Source organism: Biomphalaria glabrata, chromosome 11 (genome assembly GCF_947242115.1).
Source record: "Biomphalaria glabrata chromosome 11, xgBioGlab47.1, whole genome shotgun sequence".
Taxonomy (NCBI): domain Eukaryota; kingdom Metazoa; phylum Mollusca; class Gastropoda; family Planorbidae; genus Biomphalaria; species Biomphalaria glabrata.
The window spans coordinates 31,439,243-31,462,488 of record NC_074721.1 but is presented as its reverse complement, the minus strand read 5'-3'; the positions used below and the strand labels follow the sequence as shown (position 1 = coordinate 31,462,488).

Genomic DNA, 23,246 nt, shown 5'->3' with positions numbered 1-23,246 from the left:
AGCTGAGGCATATGTTTTTGCTTCTCTTCCAGAGTTGAGGCCTATGTTTTTTGTGCCGTCCTTTCCCTCTCCACGTACTGCTGTCTAGGGTTAGGTCATCCCAATGGTCAGTATCAATATTCACTCTTTGATGTTCAGTTTGACTACATCCGCAGAACGGAGGTGGGGACGACCCGTTTTTCTCGATCCAGTCTAGAGTTGCCCGTAAAGGATACGATTGTCCTTCATCAGGCGAGCTTGACCAAGCCAGGGTAGGCGCCGTTGTCTAAGAAATGTGAAGATGCTGGGAACACCCTTTCGCGCAAGGATCTCAGTATGGCATACTCTCTCTTGCCATGGGATTGTCAAGATTCTTCGGAATCAGCGCAAGTGGAATGAGTTTGTTTTCTTTCTTGCCTTGTGTAGGTAGTCCTTGATTCACTGCCGTTCAGTAGCTTTCTCAAAACACGTGACTTGTAGACCTCCTTTTGGTCACTGTGGTGAGATTTATGTTTTTCCAAACTCTTGGTACTCCCTGTGTGATGTTTTTGATCTTCTCTTCTAGATTTTCGTTTGTTGAATTGAGGATCAAGATTAGATTAGAACTGAACTGTTCAACTCGACCATACATCAATCACGTTCATAAAGGCATCTCGCCGGTTTAACAAATATAATACAGGAAAGTTTCATCCAATAGTTTCTAAGTTGATTGTTTACGATAGATCTAGAACGTTCTAGCTTCTTTGGAAAATTCAAACTTAGAATGAATACGTCTTCGTGAGCAGCATCTCATTGGTATTGGAGATCAAACTCTTTCTGAACTTCCACTAACACTCTCTTTCTCTCTAGTCTCTCTCTCTCTCTAGTCTCTCTCTCTTGTCTCTCTCTCACTCAGTTTTTCTTCTCCTCCCATGCTGCCAAGTGACAGATGTCAAGTGTGACACGCTCCACTGTCACATTATAGACAGGCCCAAATGAACTTCCACCCATCTTTCCACCTCGGCTCAAACATCACGCGTCATCAGCAGCAGACGTGGGGGCCCGCCCACACCCCGGGGATGACTCCTCCCACATCGCGGCAATCAATACGTCATCGCAGAACCCTCACGGCTTTCATTGGCGCTAGACGATCACGTGACAAACTCTCGCACCCGCCTTTTTTTCTTCTCGCCGCGCCTACTGTCAAATCCTTCGCGAGGCCACGTCGAGATACCCCCCCCCTTCCTTTTTTCTCTTACATTCTAAAGGGCAATAACACAAGTCAACGATACAGTTATTCTTCGTAAAATCAAACCCGTCACTCTAGAACTGAACGGGAGGAAAAAGAAAATCGTCCCTCTCTCTCTCGTGTATCGAAGAGAAAAAAAAAAAGAAGTGGTCCATCTGCTTTCTCGACTTGCGGATTTAGTCATATCACTCCGCGGACGAAATTAGCCTGCGAGGGTACTGCCGCTTGCTGAGTGAAACTTATACCTTACCAATATTAGTAGCCGACAAGACGCAGGAGATTTGCCAGCTACTGCAGGGACAAGTGTGTTATGTTTATTTCTCTGAATCTGGGATTATACTGAACTGGGACTGCTTGCCAGAGCAGGAAATCCTGAGTGAACGGGTGAGCGATTTCTTTCAATGCCTTTACCGTCTGCTCATTCAGGAGCAGACAACCAGTTCTTTATTTATTTTTTCTTTTTGTTTTAAATCCAGGTATAAGGAAGTTGTTTTTTTTTTGTTTAGTGTAGTAAAACAAAAGGATTTTAAAATAAAATCCAACCTGTTTTTTTTTTCTTTAAGTTTAAGCTCCTAGTGAATAAATATCTAGATGGACCAGATCTAGATCTATGCGCCTTTTTGAAGTGTGGAATATATTTCAGGAGGATTTGAAATTATTAACATAAGCCCGTATTGATTAATTTCAATTTACATCTATTTGAATACCTTACACGCAGTTTCTAATAATAGTAACACAACTAGAAACAGACAATTTAATATTTTCGTACTAAAGTACATCTAGTAGTTCCCTCTTTGTGTACAGTTTGATTTGAGTTTGTGAAAAAAAAAAAAGACTTTAAAATGCTTATAGCATGCTCATAGCGCTATGATCCAATCTCATTTGTGGACTAGTGGGTGGGGGAGGGGGTATCTGGGAGAAGGTTTTCCGTGCTGCCTTTAGGAGTTCAGTAAACACACCTCTGCTCGAGTCGAGTGTCGAACCTCGAGCCCCCTTTAAAGCGTACTTAGCCTCTCGACCACGCCTCCTAAAATGAAATATTTCTATACACCGGATACACCAAAAAACTATTTATAGATTGACCTCCATTTTATGAAAATCTTCAAACTGAAGGTCATCATGAACAAGCAACTTGCGAGTATTAATAATCAATTTTTTTAAGTTCTTCGTCTTGCTTCATAGAAAATTTTTTTTTCATAGGTGTCCCAGGGGCGAAGAAACAAACATGTACTCTCGTTTCTGCCCTCCCCCCCCCCCCTTTTTTTTTTTCCTATATTTTACATTATAATTTTTTACTGGATTTCACCATTCTTTGGCCACCCCCTCACCACTAAATTATGTGCACTCACAACACCGCCTCTGATTTCAATGTCCCGTTATAACCTATATGTTGAACCAGTGTCGGTGAAATATATTGATATTGACCAACAGAGTTATCTTTGTGACTGCGCGCACATAAGGCCTACTCAGATGAAGTGAATCAAGACACGACTCACTCACATCGACGGAATGGTGTACAGCACCTCTTAGCACTGGTCGCCGACATTAACTAGGGAAGCAAAGGGGACCCTAAAGCTGGACCTGTAAGACTATGTATATTTGGGGAGGGGGGCTGTTCAATACAGTGGCGCCCTGTTCAGGAGTATGTGTGTTCACACAGCGATGTGTGCGGTGCCGGCGTCTTGCTCTATAAATGTTGACCTAATCCGGAGACAGACTCGGACTAGACTTCTTGTTATCCTCAGAATAGACAGAATTATTATCCTCCTCGGAATAGACATGAACGTGAGGTAACTCTCTTTGTTCTCCGCTGTTCTACTTTCTTTATATCTATTCGGCAAAAGGCTAATTGTCGGCTCATTTTATCTTTAGTCTCTACCCCTGAGAAAGTGTGCAGTGATTGATCGGATCTAATAAGGGCGGGGAGGGCGGGGGGGGGGGGGGAGACATGGCCACTCTCCAGTGATTTATGAAGTGGGGGGAGTTAAAAGAAGGGAAATAGTTGGAACTCTTTATTGCATCCCCCCCCCTCCTTATACAAGTGCCATCCAATCAATTTTAAAACTTTTATAAATACTTTTTGTTTTAAAGTTTCAGAATCGAAGCATAGTGTTTCTTAGCAAACATTTCTTAATGATATGTCCATCAAGTTGTGTGGCCCCACGGCCAGCCCTCCCATCAAGTTGTGTGGCCCCACGGCCAGCCCTCCCATCAAGTTGTGTGGCCCCACGGCCAGCCCTCTCCATCAAGTTGTGTGGCCCCACGGCCAGCCCTCTCCATCAAGTTGTGTGGCCCCACGGCCAGCCCTCTCCATCAAGTTGTGTGGCCCCACGGCCAGCCCTCCCATCAAGTTGTGTGGCCCCACGGCCAGCCCTCCCATCAAGTTGTGTGGCCCCACGGCCAGCCCTCTCCATCAAGTTGTGTGGCCCCACGGCCAGCCCTCTCCATCAAGTTGTGTGGCCCCACGGCCAGCCCTCTCCATCAAGTTGTGTGGCCCCACGGCCAGCCCTCCCATCAAGTTGTGTGGCCCCACGGCCAGCCCTCTCCATCAAGTTGTGTGGCCCCACGGCCAGCCCTCTCCATCAAGTTGTGTGGCCCCACGGCCAGCCCTCCCATCAAGTTGTGTGGCCCCACGGCCAGCCCTCTCCATCAAGTTGTGTGGCCTCACGGCCAGCCCTCTCCATCAAGTTGTGTGGCCCCACGGCCAGCCCTCCCATCAAGTTGTGTGGCCCCACGGCCAGCCCTCCCATCAAGTTGTGTGGCCCCACGGCCAGCCCTCTCCATCAAGTTGTGTGGCCTCACGGCCAGCCCTCTCCATCAAGTTGTGTGGCCCCACGGCCAGCCCTCCCATCAAGTTGTGTGGCCCCACGGCCAGCCCTCCCATCAAGTTGTGTGGCCCCACGGCCAGCCCTCTCCATCAAGTTGTGTGGCCTCACGGCCAGCCCTCTCCATCAAGTTGTGTGGCCCCACGGCCAGCCCTCTCCATCAAGTTGTGTGGCCCCACGGCCAGCCCTCCCATCAAGTTGTGTGGCCCCACGGCCAGCCCTCCCATCAAGTTGTGTGGCCCCACGGCCAGCCCTCCCATCAAGTTGTGTGGCCCCACGGCCAGCCCTCCCATCGTAAATAGAGACGATAGTATGAGATAACATTTACGACAATACGTTAAATTAAACACTCAACGAAGATAGCGATAATAATAATCTGATGCATTTCACGTGGATACGAAGACCCATCTGTGACCTACATATTTTGTCACACCTTCGCAGGAACAGGATTCCATGAAAGAAGCTTATCTCTCAGTATTAGGACACAAAAGGCGATGGGTTTATTTTTAACACACTAGCAAAAACTGTAGGACTTATACTTTTGTGTAGAATGGCATCTAACTAAATAGAATTTACCTAAAGGTAATCTATAGCTTAGGGCCCTACTTGCCTGGGGGCCTACCAAAGTTGTTTTGAAGAAAAAGCAAAGGAATGCCTTATGTTGATTAGAAATGGCCCCATATCTCAAGAGGGAGTATTTCAAAGACTGGAATATTCAGTTTGGAGATTTGCGACTAAATGAAATTAAATTGTATTGTACATTATTATTGAAGTGTATAGTATTACAGTGATTCCTAGTTCCAGAATTAAAGCTTTGTATTTATTTAAGGAAGGTTTTAGTTTTGAGGTTATTCTTTGAAGTAGTATCACGACATCACGCTATGGACCTCATTCACCAATCGTAAACAAACAACATTTAGCCATGTGATAATATTGATAAAACAATGAAAAAAAACTGTCAATTGACAGCCTGTGTGTATTGCGTAATTTGTATAGAAGAGATAGAGAACCACGAGGTCCATTGTTGGAGAAGTCAGAAGATGTCTAAAGTGAAAGGCTTATAAAACGATGTAATCAACATCAAGACATCGTTGTAATCTGATACTCAAACATAAACCATCACAATAAATAAGTAGATTGTGAGACGAGACTGTTCTAATGCTTATTGTATTTTTTGGGAACTTGTTACGACCAGACAGATTTGAACGACAAACGTTTAATCCATCCATGTCCAGTCGTATGTGGATGACTAGTAATAACATTTTAGTTTGTATTATTAATAATGATGACAATGTCTTCGATTCCGAAGATTAAGGATGAGTGCAGTATTTCACGTGGCCATAGTTTCCCACATCTGATGCAGACAAAGCCGTTGTCCGACGTGGGTCTCTTAAGTTCTCTATTTGTCTTCTTCTACAAGGGTTTTCTTATGGGCCTTAAATGTGTGTCCCGCGACCTTCGTGAGGGCTCCCCAACTGTCTCTTTTAGAATCCATCTGCTGCCAGCTTCTTTCCTGTATGCCAGTGAGAGCAAGATGGAGCCCAAGTCTGTCTTTAAAGTTATATCGGGGGGACACCTTAGCGAATTTATTTAGCAGCCCATGAAGAGAAACACGCCAAAGTACGACAACTTGCGTTCAATCCTAGACAGAGGCATTGGAAGTAGAACACAGAAGTCTAATGAACAGCTATAATCAAACTAGAAATACTTGTGTACTTAAGATTCCTGTTCGTGATTGTTCCATGTACACACCATACAAACACACCATACAAACACACATATTCCAGTTTACGACTTAACACGTTTGCGGTCGATCTATATAGGTCATGTCAGTTGAATGATTCCTGCCTTAAAATAGTTCTAAACAAACACATGTTCCCACAAATCTAGTAAGTGTCACACAGTTGAGTTCTGTCTGCTAGTGGGGGAATAAAAAAAAAAGGTGGGGGGGGGGGGTTTAAGGCCAAAAACCGGATGGTTGGCTGGATCAAGACTACCGGAACACTGTGTCGCTGAGGTCTTGGAACACTGTGTCGCTGAGGTCTTGTCTGACATCGTGCATTTAATTATATAACCATATTGACGTGTATAAGATCGTGGATACACCCAAATGCGATGATCCAGTGCTCTCAAAGACTTCCCTGTCTACGCGGCCACACAGGTTAATGCAGCTATTCACAAAAGCAGGCTAGCAAAGCCGGAGCTCGTGCCCATCTAAGGCTGACATCTTCGCCAACGTCATTCCTTGTGGTGGTGACAGTGAGAGTGGGTGACGCGGATGTGTCTGGGAACACCACAGACTCACTGAAAAAAACAACAACAACATCAATCTACGTTGACTTTGCCAGGTCATTCCAAAAATGCCCTGATCAAAAATCATATCTCAGTGGCAGTCCAGGCCTGAACAAGCTCTGCTGCTCGAAGGGACTGTCCTTTCGGTTAATTTTCCTTGGTTCAGAGATAACTTGAACTCTTTGCTACCCCAGACTCAAGTCTGAGAACAGGACCGGCCTTAGGCTTAGGCAAACTAGGCATCCTGGTAGGGACACAGATTGGTGGGGGCCTCACAAAGAACTCAAAACAAACTTTTTTAGAGAAGAAATAGTGACACTTTGTTGGGCCCTGCTTTATTGTTGGAGTAGACTAGGTTCGAAATACATTTCGTCATTTTAGTTTTTCGATGTTTTTTATTTTTTTTTTTTTGTTTTGTTTTTCATTTGGGGCCACCAAACTAATTTCGCACAGGACCTCCAAATACCTAAGGCCGGGCCTGCTGGGAAGCAAGTTTCTCCTTGAACCACACACACACTGACTAGACGTAATCTCCGTTCCTTATAACCCGGAGCTCCAGACATGGAAAACACTCAAACCCTTTTAAGCCCTCGACGCGTGTATTTTTGTTTTAAGATTTCCTGATAGTGTCCATCTTTTGTCCAACTTATGACTCCGTTGTTTTTGTTTTATTTCGCTGTAAATATTAAATGACGTCATCATTGTGTGAGCACACACCTTCGGCTATTATTATAAGAATTAGTTCTGGGGCAAATGCAAATGATTTATGGGCAAGGGAAAGCACTGGGTGATGAACATGTAGCTGGTGGAACGGTGTGTTAGTAAGTATGGCCGACATCTAAATACACGTTCCTGTCTTTTATCCAAAACAAGCAAAATATTAAAAATCCATACAAAAAAATAACAAAGCTTATCTAAAGGGGAAGAATTCCGCCTTTAAAAGTATATCTACCAATAATATACAAGTTATTTTCCTTATTCGATATCAAACAAAATTATTAATTACCTATAATTTATTGACTAATTATTTTTTGTTTATTGATTCCTGTCTTGTTAGGTGCAATAAATAATTGTTTAAAGTATCAACTTGATCGGAGAAAGCAAGAGGAACAAATAGTGTTAACAATTATTTAAGGGGCCTAAACCCAACAAATTTAGCCATATCTGTGAATACAGAAGTATTAGTTTCCCTTGTTGCTTTTAAATAAACTAATGAATCACCAGTAATTAATTGTCTAATTGGTTACTTTTTTTTTTATTGATTCACGCCTTGTCTATGTCAATGAATAATTGTGCAAAGTTTCAACTTGATCCCAGATTGGGTGTGGAAGAAATAACGTGCACACACTTTTTACCTGACAGACAGACAGACAGACAGAGTTGATATAAGCTTTGTAAAAAGAATGGACTTAGGTAGCCGGAGTCTGAGTTTTGTGCTGTACGCAAAGAATGTTGACTGAATGTTTTCTGTCCATTTGTAGATATTATGTTAATAATAGGGGCAGTAACTCTATTTTTTTAACATTATCAAGTGATGATAATGTAAAATGAGAAGTTACATGGGGAAATAAATACCTTGGAGAGATATGATTTTACTCTTAGTGTATGTGTGTGTTTGTGTGTGTGTACTTTCCTACCAACATTTATTTGTGTGTGTTACAATGTTCAATAAATAAAATTTACACTAATCTGACAGACAAGGAAACAGCTGCCTTCCCCTTACGACATTGATAAACGGATGGGGGTGGGGGTGTGGGGGTAATTCAGAGTGTGATTATCACTATTCTGTAACCAAAGCGTATCTAATGGAAATTACTCCTCATTTACCTCAATACTGTAAGATTTATTTCCTATCAAAAAAATTTAATTAACTACCACAATTTAATTACCTAATTATGTCATTTTGAGATTGGTTCATCTTTTGTTAGAAACAGAAATCCATTGTTCAAAGTTTCAACTTGATCCGAGGATGGGAAGTGGCAGAAATAACGTGTACAAAATGTGTAACAGACAGACAGACTGACAGACACACGGAGTGAGTTGATCTAAGCTTTGTAATAAACAATCCAGGTTGCCCGGGAAACTCGCTGATGTATGTGTATCTCTGCTAGGTGAGCACACATTGAGCTTTCGTGCTGTAGAAATATTGCTCTTGTTTTGATGCCATGCATCTAATGTTACTTTTTTTTTTTTTGCGCTCCGAGGTGTGGAGTTCTTTTTGACTCTAGTTGTTTTAATTTTATCTTGTATAAGGAAGAAAATGAGAGGATGAAAGAGAACATGAGAAACAAGCATAATACTAAAACTACTTTATTTAAAAAAAAAAATGACCCAAGGGGAAAACTCCGCACTTACAACTATCAAGAATGTAGAAGTTATTTCTCTTTTTCGGTAAAATAAATAATTACCAATAATTACTTGACTAATCGGACATTTAAAAAAAAATTATTCATGCTTTCTTAAGTGCACTAGATAATTGTTTACAGTTTCAACTTGATATGTGAATCTGTTTGGGAGAAATAAGGTGTACAATTATCCAAGGGGACAAAACCCTACATTTGTGTACATTTCACCAGACAGACAGACAGACAGACAGTTGATATTTAAGCTTTGTAAAAAGTAAAATATTTTTTTTTTTAAAGCACAATTGAACTGTTACATGTCTTGTACTTTGGTTTGCAGTACTTAAGTCTTTTCTAAAAAAAAAAAACAACTCATCAAAGTGTGTTAAAAACAATTAGATTCTAGCAGTGGCGTAGCTATGGTGAGGGATTGGGGGGATTTGAAAATCTCTCAGTGCCCCCAGTTGAGAGGGGTGCCCAAATGAGAGTTCGAAATTTTTTTTTACATTAAATATTAAATATTATCTCATGTCTGTTGTGCGCATCTAGAGTTGCTTCTTGTGTGATGTTTTCTTTTATGCACCATAATGGTTTGTGTGTTAGTTCCTAAGGATGCGCTATATGTATGTCATATGTATTATTTTGTATGCATTGCAATGTTGTAATATTTTCATGAGGGGTGTTGTTCTTTGCGGCAGCATCTATTTGAATAGTTGCTTGTTCTTGACTATCTGAAGGTTGTGTTCTTCGGTTTCAAGTCTTGGCAATGTTTCCTAATTCTTTTTGCTTATTCCGGTTGTCTATGTAGTCAGTTTTCAATATCTTCTGGAGGACTGGACTTGTCTTCGCAAGATCCAGTTAGGGGGGTGAGGGGGGGATGTCGTGCGCATCTAGAGTTGCTTCTTGTGTGATGTTTTCTTTTATGCACCATAATGGTTTGTGTGTTAGTTCTTAAGGACGCGCTATGTTGATGTCATTGCCTCTTTGCTTCTGTTGTGTTTTTGCTATTGGCGGATCTTTTGCTGGAGCTTTTTTTGGTGTTTTCTTCCCCAGCATTGGGTCAGTTAGTTTACTTTGGTGTTTTCTTCCCCAGCATTGGGTCAGTTAGTTTACTTTGGTGTTTTCTTCCCCAGTATTGGGTCAGTTCGTTTATTTTACTGTATTCTTCGTGGTGTAGTTTTAAAAATCGTTATTAACATAATATTGTGAATGGCGGTTTCAAGGAATGCGTATTTTTCTTGTTTAGGGACGCAGGCTTGGAACTCTGCTGGAGTCGAGCCTGATTTGTAGGCTTTGTTATGGTACTTGACTATTATCCATAGCGTTGGGTTGTGGGCGTTGCAAGCCCTGGTTGAACTGTGGCACTGAGATTAAGGTGTGCTATAGTTCTTTTGAATAATATGTAAAACTTGCATTTGTCCTTGTAAATATCATTCATATTTATTCATCATTTATACCACATCATACTCCATTAAACCTTTGTTATATGTAATCTCGTTATTGACTATTATAACGTTGGTATTTGTATTATTCGTTCTTTGGTAATTATTTCATAAATATTAAATTAATTGCTAGCCTGTAAGGAGTGTCCAGGCAGACGAGCTACGATTAAAGTACAACCCCCCCGACACGAAGTTAAGGTGGGGAGAACGGGGAGTATATCATACCCTAGATGAACCCGAAAGACCCACTGACTTTGTCATGATGTCGAATGTCAAAGTGCAGGGGCCCCAAAAGAGGTAAAGCCCCCCCCCGGGCCCCAAAATGATGGCAAATATCTAGCTACGCCACTGGATTCTAGATTCTGAAAACAACATCATTATTGAAGCTGAATAGATCCCGACTAAGCATATTGCATATTGGAACGCGATATCTCAATATTGCTATCTCCAAATGTCTCTAACAAACGTCTATGATTATCATATTACGTGATCAGTTTAATAATATCTTGACGCTTATAAATTTACATATTGACTTGGCTTATGATATACATTTATATGCAGGATGCACACGGGTAATTATACATTCACAAAATCTTGGCGAGCAAACATAATGTAAAGTTGTTTAGCGTTCTTGGTTTTCTTGTTGTCAATTTTGTATTTTCTTATGAGCATGTGTGGAGTCAGTCTATCTATCCTAAGTCTAGTTACAATATGGAGTCAGTCTATCTATCCTAAGTCTAGTTACAATATGGTGTCAGTCTATCTATCCTAAGTCTAGTTACAATATGGAGTCAGTCTATCTATCCTAAGTCTAGTTACAATATGGTGTCAGTCTATCTATCCTAGGTCTAGTTACAATATGGTGTCAGTCTATCTATCCTAAGTCTAGTTACAATATGGTGTCAGTCTATCTATCCTAAGTCTAGTTACAATATGGTGTCAGTCTATCTATCCTAAGTCTAGTTACAATATGGTGTCAGTCTATCTATCCTAAGTCTAGTTACAATATGGTGTCAGTCTATCTATCCTAAGTCTAGTTACAATATGGTGTCAGTCTATCTATCCTAAGTCTAGTTACAATATGGTGTCAGTCTATCTATCCTAAGTCTAGTTACAATATGGAGTCAGTCTATCTATCCTAAGTCTAGTTACAATATGGTGTCAGTCTATCTATCCTAAGTCTAGTTACAATATGGTGTCAGTCTATCTATCCTAAGTCTAGTTACAATATGGTGTCAGTCTATCTATCCTAAGTCTAGTTACAATATGGTGTCAGTCTATCTATCCTAAGTCTAGTTACAATATGGAGTCAGTCTATCTATCCTAAGTCTAGTTACAATATGGTGTCAGTCTAAATGCCACACAATCTGACTATGGAACCGGTCTACAGATCAGTCTATCAATCCAAATTATGTAGCTAGTCTACTGGTCAGTCTATCAATCCAAATTATGTAGCTAGTCTACTGGTCAGTCTATCCACATTATGAAACCAGTCTATTTAACCAAACTATGTAACCAGTCTAACTTGACGGTATATGAGCAAGTCTTTCAGTCTGACTATCAAGTTTCTATACGGTCACTGCAGTCCATGTCTTCATACATGCCCCACGTTATATCGACATACTTCCTGTCAATCTAGTTGTTATCTTTGTGTTTTTTTTCTATTTATATATACATTTTTTGTTCTTGTCTATCTCTATGAACTCCCTCCAGTAACCATCACCCTTTTTATTCTGGCAGTGGGAGCCTAGAGACCGTGGAATCGTGGAAACATCCCTCTGCTTCGGTATCTGTCAAAACACGTTTCCAAACAAACAATTACAAACAATCTCACGGTTATCCCCCCTTACGTTTGAGTTCTCTCCCGCCACCTCTCCCCCCCCCCCTTCCCCACACACCGTGAAATCGATCTGCGTAACGGCCTAGATTTACTACGAAACACACACACACACTTCGCGGTGCCTCAATAAATAAACGAACACGGGACCAAACTTCACGCATGCGCGCATTATATTACAACAAAACACACAGGGGGTAATTCATCTCTCTCTCTCTCTCTCTCTCTCTCTCTCTCTCTCTCTCTCTCTCTCTCTCTCTCATATTAAAATTATTATTATTTGGTAAACAAAAAAAAAAGAATATACCTATACACACACAAAAATCCAAGAGAGTACTTAACCCTAATTCTTTTTAAAGAAGTAGAATAGATTGACGGGTTATACCTTTTTTTTACATAGCTCATATGAACTCACTCTGTCTGGTACAAAGCTTCTATCAACTCACTGTGTCTGTCTGATACAAGGCTTCTATCAACTCAATCTGTCTGTCTGGTACAAAGCTTCTATCAACTCACTCTGTCTGTCTGGTACAAAGCTTCTATCAACTCACTCTGTCTGTCTGGTACAAAGCTTCCATCAACTCACTCTGTCTGTCTGGTACAAAGCTTCTATCAACTCACTGTGTCTTTCTGGTACAAAGCTTCTATCAACTCACTCTGTCTGTCTGGTACAAAGCTTCTATCAACTCACTGTGTCTGTCTGGTACAAAGCTTCTATCAACTCACTCTGTCTGTCTGGTACAAAGCTTCTATCAACTCACTCTGTCTGGTACAAAGCTTCTATCAACTCACTCTGTCTGTCTGGTACAAAGCTTCTATCAACTCACTGTGTCTGTCTGGTACAAAGCTTCTATCAACTCACTCTGTCTGTCTGGTACAAAGCTTATATCAACTCACTCTGTCTGGTGCAAAGCTTCTATCAACTCACTGTGTCTGTCTGGTACAAAGCTTATATCAACTCACTCTGTCTGTCTGGTACAAAGCTTATATCAACTCACTCTGTCTGGTACAAAGCTTATATCAACTCACTCTGTCTGGTACAAAGCTTCTATCAACTCACTCTGTCTGTCTGGTACAAAGCTTCTATCAACTCACTGTGTCTGTCTGGTACAAAGCTTCTATCAATTCACTGTGTCTGTCTGGTACAAAGCTTATATCAACTCACTCTGTCTGGTACAAAGCTTCTATCAACTCACTCTGTCTGTCTGGTACAAAGCTTCTATCAACTCACTGTGTCTGTCTGGTACAAAGCTTCTATCAACTCACTCTGTCTGTCTGGTACAAAGCTTATATCAACTCACTCTGTCTGGTACAAAGCTTATATCAACTCACTGTGTCTGGTACAAAGCTTCTATCAACTCACTCTGTCTGTCTGGTACAAAGCTTCTATCAACTCACTCTGTCTGTCTGGTACAAAGCTTATATCAACTCACTCTGTCTGGTACAAAGCCTATATCAACTCACTCTGTCTGGTACAAAGCTTATATCAACTCACTGTGTCTGGTACAAAGCTTATATCAACTCACTCTGTCTGTCTGGTACAAAGCTTATATCAACTCACTCTGTCTGGTACAAAGCTTCTATCAACTCACTCTGTCTGTCTGGTACAAAGCTTCTATCAACTCACTGTGTCTGTCTGATACAAGGCTTCTATCAACTCAATCTGTCTGTCTGGTACAAAGCTTATATCAACTCACTCTGTCTGGTACAAAGCTTATATCAACTCACTGTGTCTGGTACAAAGCTTATATCAACTCACTCTGTCTGTCTGGTACAAAGCTTATATCAACTCACTCTGTCTGGTACAAAGCTTATATCAACTCACTGTGTCTGGTACAAAGCTTATATCAACTCACTCTGTCTGGTACAAAGCTTATATCAACTCACTCTGTCTGGTACAAAGCTTATATCAACTCACTGTGTCTGGTACAAAGCTTATATCAACTCACTGTGTCTGGTACAAAGCTTATATCAACTCACTGTGTCTGGTACAAAGCTTATATCAACTCACTCTGTCTGGTACAAAGCTTATATCAACTCACTGTGTCTGGTACAAAGCTTATATCAACTCACTCTGTCTGGTACAAAGCTTTTATCAACTCACTGTGTCTGGTACAAAGCTTATATCAACTCACTGTGTCTGGTACAAAGCTTATATCAACTCACTCTGTCTGTCTGGTACAAAGCTTATATCAACTCACTCTGTCTGGTACAAAGCTTATATCAACTCACTGTGTCTGGTACAAAGCTTATATCAACTCACTCTGTCTGGTACAAAGCTTATATCAACTCACTGTGTCTGGTACAAAGCTTATATCAACTCACTGTGTCTGGTACAAAGCTTATATCAACTCACTCTGTCTGGTACAAAGCTTATATCAACTCACTCTGTCTGGTACAAAGCTTCTATCAACTCACTCTGTCTGGTACAAAGCTTATATCAACTCACTCTGTCTGTCTGGTACAAAGCTTCTATCAACTCACTCTGTCTGTCTGGTACAAAGCTTGTATCAACTCACTCTGTCTGTCTGGTACAAAGTTTCTATCAACTCACTCTGTCTGTCTGGTACAAAGCTTGTATCAACTCACTCTGTCTGTCTGGTACAAAGCTTCTATCAACTCACTTTGTCTGTCTGGTAAAGTTTCGACACGTTATTTCTACCACATCCATTATTGGTTGAAGTTGAAGATTTCCACAATTGATAACCGATGAAAATAATACATGAATCAATATTTAAAAAATTAACCAATTAGTCAATTAAATTCTGGTAATTGGTTATTTTCTTAAATATTTAAAAAGGAAATAGCTTTTAGGTTATTGATATATGTGTGTTGGTGTATAAATGTGGAGTCCTTCCCCTTAGATAAGTCTTTTTTTCATTATTTTTTCTTGTTATCTTTAACGTTGGTTTTAAAGCTGCAAATTTAAAGAAAAAAATTTTGTTGTATGAAACTAATCTCACGTGTAGAGCAGAAGCACTTCTCAAGTCCCTGCACAGACACACACACACACACATTTTAACATATACACACCAGCACAAAAAGGCTTATACTTTTGTTAATGGGAAACTAAAAATCTCCCCCCCCCCTCATTTTTCCCCCTTTGTAACGGTCGTTAGACTTCATTTCAAAGTCTGCATATCTTTCAACAGATGGTAATTGTCAAATGATTGTTGTTGTACACAGATGTTCCAAGTATTTGACGCTGTTGGTGTCTGTAATCTTGTTTTTTGTAGATGTCCCAAATGTTGTTTGTTGTAGATGTCTCAAGTGTTGTTTGTTGCTGATGTCTCAAGTGTTGTTTGTTGTAGATGTCCCAAGTGTTGTTTGTTGTAGATGTCCCAAGTGTTGTTTGTTGCTGATGTCTCAAGTGTTGTTTGTTGTAGATGTCTCAAGTGTTGTTTGTTGTAGATGTCCCAAGTGTTGTTTGTTGCTGATGTCTCAAGTGTTGTTTGTTGTAGATGTCTCAAGTGTTGTTTGTTGCTGATGTCTCAAGTCTTGTTTGTTGTAGATGTCTCAAGTGTTGTTTGTTGTAGATGTCTCAAGTGTTGTTTGTTGTAGATGTCCCAAATGTTGTTTGTTGTAGATGTCTCAAGTGTTGTTTGTTGTAGATGTCTCAAGTGTTGTTTGTTGTAGATGTCTCAAGTCTTGTTTGTTGTAGATGTCTCAAGTGTTGTTTGATGTAGATGTCTCAAGTCTTGTTTGATGTAGATGTCTCAAGTCTTGTTTGTTGTAGATGTCTCAAGTGTTGTTTGATGTAGATGTCTCAAATCTTGTTTGTTGTAGATGTCCCAAGTGTTGTTTGATGTAGATGTCTCAAGTGTTGTTTGATGTAGATGTCTCAAGTGTTGTTTGATGTAGATGTCCCAAGTGTTGTTTGATGTAGATGTCTCAAGTGTTGTTTGATGTAGATGTCTCAAGTGTTGCTGGTTGTTGATATTGACTAGATGCCAATAGGCAAGTACAAACTAACAATTTTATCTCCCTTTTGTTTCAAACGGTATGTTTGGATGTTACGTCCCCTACATTATTTCGCCTAATATTGTGTGTTGTTCACCTTTCAGATATATTGTATAAAGAGTTATGCCCATACATATGGGACACAGTGCGGAAGCCAAGCTGGCTGAATAAACAATTTTGTTTACATGTTTACATTATAAAAATATTTGTTGTTTCAATTCAATACTTTGTTTGATCAGTATGAGTATGTGTCCTTATCTATTGTTTTCTGTTCGCTAAGTAGAAATAACGTTCCATAACTATTTGAAGTGCACAATTAAGAGTTCTCCTTCTTAACTCACTGCTAATCTCCCATTCCCTTGTGCAATCGAGACTATAAGTTGGCTATCAATTATAAGTAATTTTAATTTTATAGTTTGGGTATTATGCAGACCAAAACACATTTAAAGCCAAGCAAAATATTTTTAAAATCCTTTAAAAAAAAAGCTTTATCTAAAGTGGAAAAGCTCCGTCCTTATATCTTTGAATTAAATTAACTGACAAAATTGTCATCATCGTTTATTGATTCATTTTTGTTAGGTACAATAAATAATTGTTTAAAGTATCAACTTGATCGGAGAATGTGTAAGGGAGAAACGGCATTACAAAAACTTAAGGGGACTAAACTCAACAAATTTAGCCACATATGTGAATACTGAAGTATTAGTTTCCCTTGTTGGTATTAAACAAAATAATGAATTACCAGTAATTAATTGTCTAATTGGTTACTTGTTTTTTATTTATTTATGATTCTTATCTATATCAATGATTGATCCGAGAATGGGTGTGGGGGAAATAACGTGTACACACTTTTTACCAGACAGACAGACAGACAGACAAAGTGAGTTGATATAAGCTTTGTAAAAAAAACAAAAAAACTCCGCTGCAAAATTATAACTGTATCATATATTCTGAAAAAAATTAAACATTCCAAGCAAAAGTCCCTATTACAAGTGTAAGTATCATTGGTGCTTATCAAGTAACTTGAATGTATAAGTACACATGTTAGTCCCCATGTTTCTCTGTACGCTCGCAACACACCTCAGCCTCTTATTTCAGAATGTTTTTGTTTGAACTTAAGACACGGGAATTGATATTCCAGGCGCTTATTCTCGCTTCAAAGTCGAAAGCCGTTGTTGTAGGTTTTCAAACTTTGCCATGTTCACGAATCAGTGATCAAACGTACCAGGCACCTGGCCATCTATTTATAGCCTGGCTCCCACAGCAGCACAGTAACCCTACATGTTTCGCTGCCTCGTCCGCTTGTTGCAGCCTCTCGGCTCCCGGGTCAAACTTCAGCAGCCCATCATGCAACTCGGCTCCCGGGTCAAACTTCAGCAGCCCATCATGCAACTCGGCTCCCGGGTCAAACTTCAGCAACCCATCATGCAACTCGGCTCCCGGGTCAAACTTCAGCAGCCCATCATGCAACTCGGCTCCCGGGTCAAACTTCAGCAACCCATCATGCAACTCGGCTCCCGGGTCAAACTTCAGCAGCCCATCATGCAACTCGGCTCCCGGGTCAAACTTCAGCAGCCCATCATGCAACTCGGCTCCCGGGTCAAACTTCAGCAACCCATCATGCAACTCGGACTCATTCGTCACTTCCTGAGAAAAAAAAAAGGAATATCCAGGGACCAGGATGTGATAGGACGGCGTTCGTGAAATGCGTGCGCATGCGTACACGTGTGTGCGTGTGTGTGTGTGCAGCGATCATGTTTTTGAATCAAGGGGAAAGCCAGCCAAGCGTGAAAGACAATGTGTGCGTGAGTGCTTCGCTTAAAATAGTTTTTCCCCCCTTCCAAACAACAGGGTAGACAATCTGCTGTTGAAAGGAAACGCAGGAAATACGATTTGTTCCCCTTGGTCAACGTTCTATTTTTAGACTTCTAAAAAAAAAAATCGATGGTTGTCATTGCTGAATAAGTTTGGATATAATGGGATTATAATTGTATCCATTATCTATTTTGTGTTTTGGCTCATAACTTAGTAATAATATTCCATAACACATATAGGGAACAAGAAAGAGAATAGTTCGATTGAATGTAAGAAGACAATAAGATTCTTTTATATCAATCCAGGAGGCGCGGTGCCTGAGTGGTAAAGCGCTTGACGTCATAACCGAGGGTTCGAATCCCTATGAAGACTAAAATTTTGAATTTCGGGCTCCTTAGGGCGCCCCTGAGTCAACCCAGCTCTAATGATTACCTGACATTAATTGGAGGAAAAAGGGGGTTGGTCTTTGTGCTGGCACGGGGCGCCAGGAACCGTTGGGGTGATGAAGTCAGTGTACTTTCCTCATTTTGAAGATAAACATGACATCTCTGAATGACTGAAGTGATTTCGTTTTTAGGGTCTTCCAGGAGTCTCAGTTCAAAGTTGTGACTCTAGCGTGCTATTGGAAGTGAATCCCAGTCCAACGAAACTAGAGTTCTCGTTCTTTTGGTCGTTTTGCTTTGCCCTGACTCATGGATACACACTTTATTGCATAGCTTCCCCATACATGCTCTAGCAATGCTGTTAACCAAACAATGCGAAGAAGAGGAACGACTTTTTTGGGGTCATCTAGAATAAGAGAAACGACTCTTGTGTGGTTAACTAGAATAAGAGGAATGATTTTTTTTTATGGTCATCTAGAAAAAAAAGGAATGACTCTTGCGTGGTCATCTTGAATGAGAGGAAGGACTCTTTCATGGTCATCTTGAATAAGAGGAAGGACTCTTTCATGGTCATCTTGAATAAGAGGAAGGACTCTTTATGGTCTTCTTGAATAAGAGGAAGGACTCTTTCATGGTCATCTTGAATAAGAGGAAGGACTCTTTCATGGTCATCTTGAATAAGAGGAAGGACTCTTTCATGGTCATCTTGAATAAAAGAAATGACTCTTTTGTGCTCATCTAGAATAAAAGAAATGACTCTGTTGTGTTCATCTAGAATAAAAGAAATGACTCTTTTGTGTTCATCTAGAATAAAAGAAATGACTCTTTTGACTTTTGAGTTCATCTAGAATAAAAGAAATGACTCTTTTGACTTTTGAGCTCATCTAGAATAAGTAGAATAACAAGCATAGACTATGTTTTCAGATGCTGTCAGGAGTGGAAATGTAAAAGCTATTTTTCTTATTAAAAAATGTTAAGAAATTGAGTCTTTTGAAAAGATGTATTATTTACAATTAAACGGATCTCACTTGATTATTTTTCGTTGCTAAATAAACAACAGTATTTTATTATTTTATTAATTAATTTTTATAATATTGAATTTTGTTTGGCCAGAATTGTGGATTCTTTGTAAATTAAAAGCGTTTCTACTTGCTCGGTGCACGTCATTACCTCCCCCTGTCTTCCAGTTTAGAAGCTAAAAATAAACTGCACAACTTGAGTGTTGTTAATCTCACTCATTAATATGAGAATATTTCACGCATTGAGGACAAATGCAAGCGTGGATTAATGGGGAAAGGAAAATAAGCGGAAGTGGGTTAAAAAATGCTAAAAAAATATTAATAATACGGTACTCTTGTAAAAAAAAATATAACACTTTAAAATTGTCACTGGGACCACGGCATTCTGTTGGATAATATCAATGGCCACAGTATTATTGCATTCCAGAGAGGTGAAAGAAAGAGAAAGAGGAACCATAACTGATTTACAATTCGCCAAATCTGCTCATTAACCCGCGCCGAATTACTTCCCTTGTTTAACAGGAAGGAATAACTTTTTTTTTTCTTTTTTCTTTCAGAGATTTAAAAAAATTAGCTTCCAGCCCTAGGAGCAAGTCAAGGAGCAACTAATATCAGACTATTAGGAACGACAACTTGATCTTGACACACTTACACTCGCTCGCCTCCATTCCAACAAGGAGTTCTCTTCATTACGGTTCATATCGACAAAATATTCCCCCCCCCCCCGCACATTTTTTTTTTATTCTCCCCTCCCTTTCTAAACTCATTGTACCCTTCCAGCTCCTTGATTCCACTTGTATCCTTATGACAATATTCAAGTTATTCCCTCCCTGCCAGAGAAAATTACCCGAGAAAGTTGCTCCCCCTTGCCACCACTGGGGGAAACTGAAGCGTCATTTATCACGAGGAGAGAGCGAGGGTCTTCATCAGAGAGACAGGATTAATACTGTGTGAGAACTTTTCCCCCTCATTGAGCGCCTCCTCTCCCCTCCTCCTCCTCTCTCTCACGCCCAGAAATCCCCACCTCGTTCAATTTCTGCTTAATGATTCCGAAGAGCTCCAGATTTCGATACCCCGTTAATTTTTGGGCGAAATAAATGTGTGGTGCTGTCTTGATGAAGTAATCTATCTTTAAAACTGAGACACGCTGATTGGGTCGTACCCGTTTAACCCTCCAGGTGTGACATACTGGTTGCGACTTACTGGTTGCGGCATACTGGTTGCGGCATACTGGTTGCGGCATACTGGTTGCGGCATACTGGTTGCGGCATACTAGTTACAAGATTCTCGTCTCAACGTATGAAACAGTTACAGATCAACAAAAGATCAACAAATTTTCATCCATATCTGTCTGCTCAGCCTAGCGTGTCATCAACTCGATTGTTAGTGTTTAATTTTCTATGGATTGCTTTGACAAGGTTTATTTATGCTGGTTGTTAACACATTAATGAACTAAGCCAATCACCTTTGACCCGTACATTTACATCTCAGATGGCGTTCTCAAGCCGGGTCGCCATCCTACTCCTGGATATTATCCTGGGATGAACATCATGACATCATGATGTCTGCTACTGCTATCCCCGTCTTCTGTGACGCCTTTAGCTGCAGTGGCCCCGTTTCGCCCATCAAGAGCTTCACCCACTCTCCCTTCTGCGCATCCTTGGACGACACTTCAGGGACGAGGCCGCCTGAGAATCTTGCACGCCCGTACGGCGCTCCCAGCCTCGACGCAGGCATGACGATAGAAAGGGTTGCCCCTCGCTCGGGCTCTAGAGAATATGGAGATCCTGTGCCTCGTAGAGACTGTGAACTAGAGATGACCGCTAGCCCACACCAAGAGGTGACCACCGCCTCAGCCGTCAGCCCCGCACTGGATTCGCCCATGATACAAACGCATCCTTACATAAACTGCTCGGGTGGAGATCGGGTGTCGCAAGGGTACGGTGCCCACCGTTACGACAGAATGTCTACACCCCTTAGTTATCACGGAGCTGTGGACGGTCTAGACTCGAATGGTCACTCCAATCACGTTGAAATGCACGGACAGATGATGACCAATAATGGAGTGGCCGAGCTGGATTTCGGTTGGATCGACAAGAAGAACGGGATGCTTGAAACAAGCAAAAACGAGGAATCGAACCCCGTCAATATACAGCAACAGTGTATTTCAACAGGGATATCTATGACAAGTAAGTATGTTTGTGCTATTTAACATGTTTATGTTATGATATTGTTATTTGGCGCATTGGTACATTGCAGATCATGCTGTATCCTTGACGCCCCCTATCAATCTACTTATGTCCTCAATAAATGAATTTCAAAGTGTTGTGAAGCTCTTTATAGATGAGGGAGCATATATTTGGTGCTGTAACTGAGCTCATGGATAGAAAATAGGCATTTTTAGAATCTTTGTTTTAAATTGGGTCTGGATACCATGAATATTTATTAACTTGAACGCATAGCATAATTTAATACAAAGGTTTATGTCAACCCTGTAGGGCATAGGGTTAGATTTTAAAGGGTTTACCCGTTAAAAGCTCATTAAAACATACTGGGATCCAAGTCAGAGTTCAAACTGTTTGATGCTTAGTCTATGCAAAAAGGACTATGACAATGGGGTTTACCCGTTTAGCCTAGATATATTCGTTGCTAATATAAAACTCTGTGGAAATGAACTGATAAAGAAGTTTTCATTTTCAATTGAGATACATTTAGTTTTGTTATTATTATCATTATTATTTAGGACCTTCTACTGGGAGAAACATTGGACATAACTACTGTCTCCGCCGTGATCTAAGGAAGATTCATGTCCAATTTTATCAAGATTGGTTAAACGACTTTGATTTCTATAAATATCATACAGACATACATCCACACAACCATCCACACTCCTTACATCGTGCTTTATATATTAGATAAGATATTCTCTTAAAATAAACAGTAGACGAAGAGAGAAAAGTTTGTGATCCAAAAAAAAAAAATTAAAAAAAAGAAAGAAAGAAAAAGATGTCAGCCTTCATATACTTACAATTTAAGACTTAACTATATTCTCAGTAGACATTAAGTACACGAATCTAAGTGTGTGTGTTTTCTTAAATCCGTAATATCTGTAATTAAAACCCCAAGTCTTGACTAGGACTAAGAACAAATTTCCATAAGGATCAATGAAGCTAAGTCTTAGTCTTGTACTTCCTGCCTAGCAAACAATCTGTCACGTGACTTTTTCTTGAAACCCTTTCAACATTAAAAAATAAGCACGTGCAGACGATACGCGCGTCGGAGTCTCGCATTATGCAATGTCGTTATATCAATATTTATAGGAATGCGGGATATGCATAATAGGTCACAATATAGCAAAAAATGATTGTTGAAAAAAAATATATATAATTTAAAACAAAAAAATATCGGAGATTTTGACAATGAAGTAACCAATGTCATGGACGCTAAATTGAAGGTCATTGTTGCCAACTAAACTGAAAACGAGCTGTCCCTTAAAAAAATATCTTATTATCTTATCTATCTTATCTTATCTCGATGCGAAGTGGTTAATCCTCATACCAACTCTATTACTGCTAGTAAGTTGCTTATATGTCATAGAGTGATAATCCTATTCTTTGACTATAACAAAGTTATGTTGCTTTAGAAACGGAAACGTTTAGAGAATTTCCTTCTGAAACTTACAAAAGCAGGAAAACCATTACTAGTAAATCTGCTTTATAAATGGCAAAAGTGTCTTGTTCTTGTGTCTTTGATTCTTATGTCATCTAGTACAAAGCGGGAAGATCACATGAAATCGAAGACAAAAGGGTAACCGATTCTGAAGTTTGAGAAGCTTCCGAGCCTCGCATAGTACACATACGTCACCATTAGGCTAAGTCGTTGTGATGCCATCATCGTGTTAAGCCAGATTTCCGGCAGCGGGCCATTTTGTTCCTACATATAAAATGTATTTTTTTAAATCTCTATAAAAATATACTAATAATATTAATTGCGGTGGGGGTTCTAGAAGACATCTCCCGCTATAAACGGGGCTGTGGGTGTCACAATATATGCACCCAATAAGCATAAAAAAAAATAAAGTTCCCCTTTCAGACCTTGCTATCTATTGGGCAGGTGCTTCTGTG

General features: G+C 40.2%; 2 protein-coding genes across 2 annotated transcripts in view; both read left to right on the top strand.

Annotated features, from left to right (window-relative positions):
* The first annotated feature begins 1,287 nt into the window (after nt 1-1,287).
* LOC106076791 (uncharacterized) overlaps nt 1,288-23,246 on the top strand; it is a 33,895-nt gene continuing 11,936 nt past the window's right edge. The window contains exons 1-2 of the mRNA XM_056004792.1: nt 1,288-1,591; nt 19,680-21,311. Coding sequence (XP_055860767.1) covers nt 20,681-21,311 — 631 coding nt within the window. The 5' untranslated portion in view covers nt 1,288-1,591; nt 19,680-20,680. The remainder of the gene's footprint in view (nt 1,592-19,679; nt 21,312-23,246) is intronic.
* On the top strand, nt 3,346-4,353 carry LOC129928963 (uncharacterized). The gene has a single exon (XM_056045570.1). It carries the CDS (start codon nt 3,346-3,348, stop codon nt 4,351-4,353), a length of 1,008 nt encoding a protein of 335 aa, XP_055901545.1.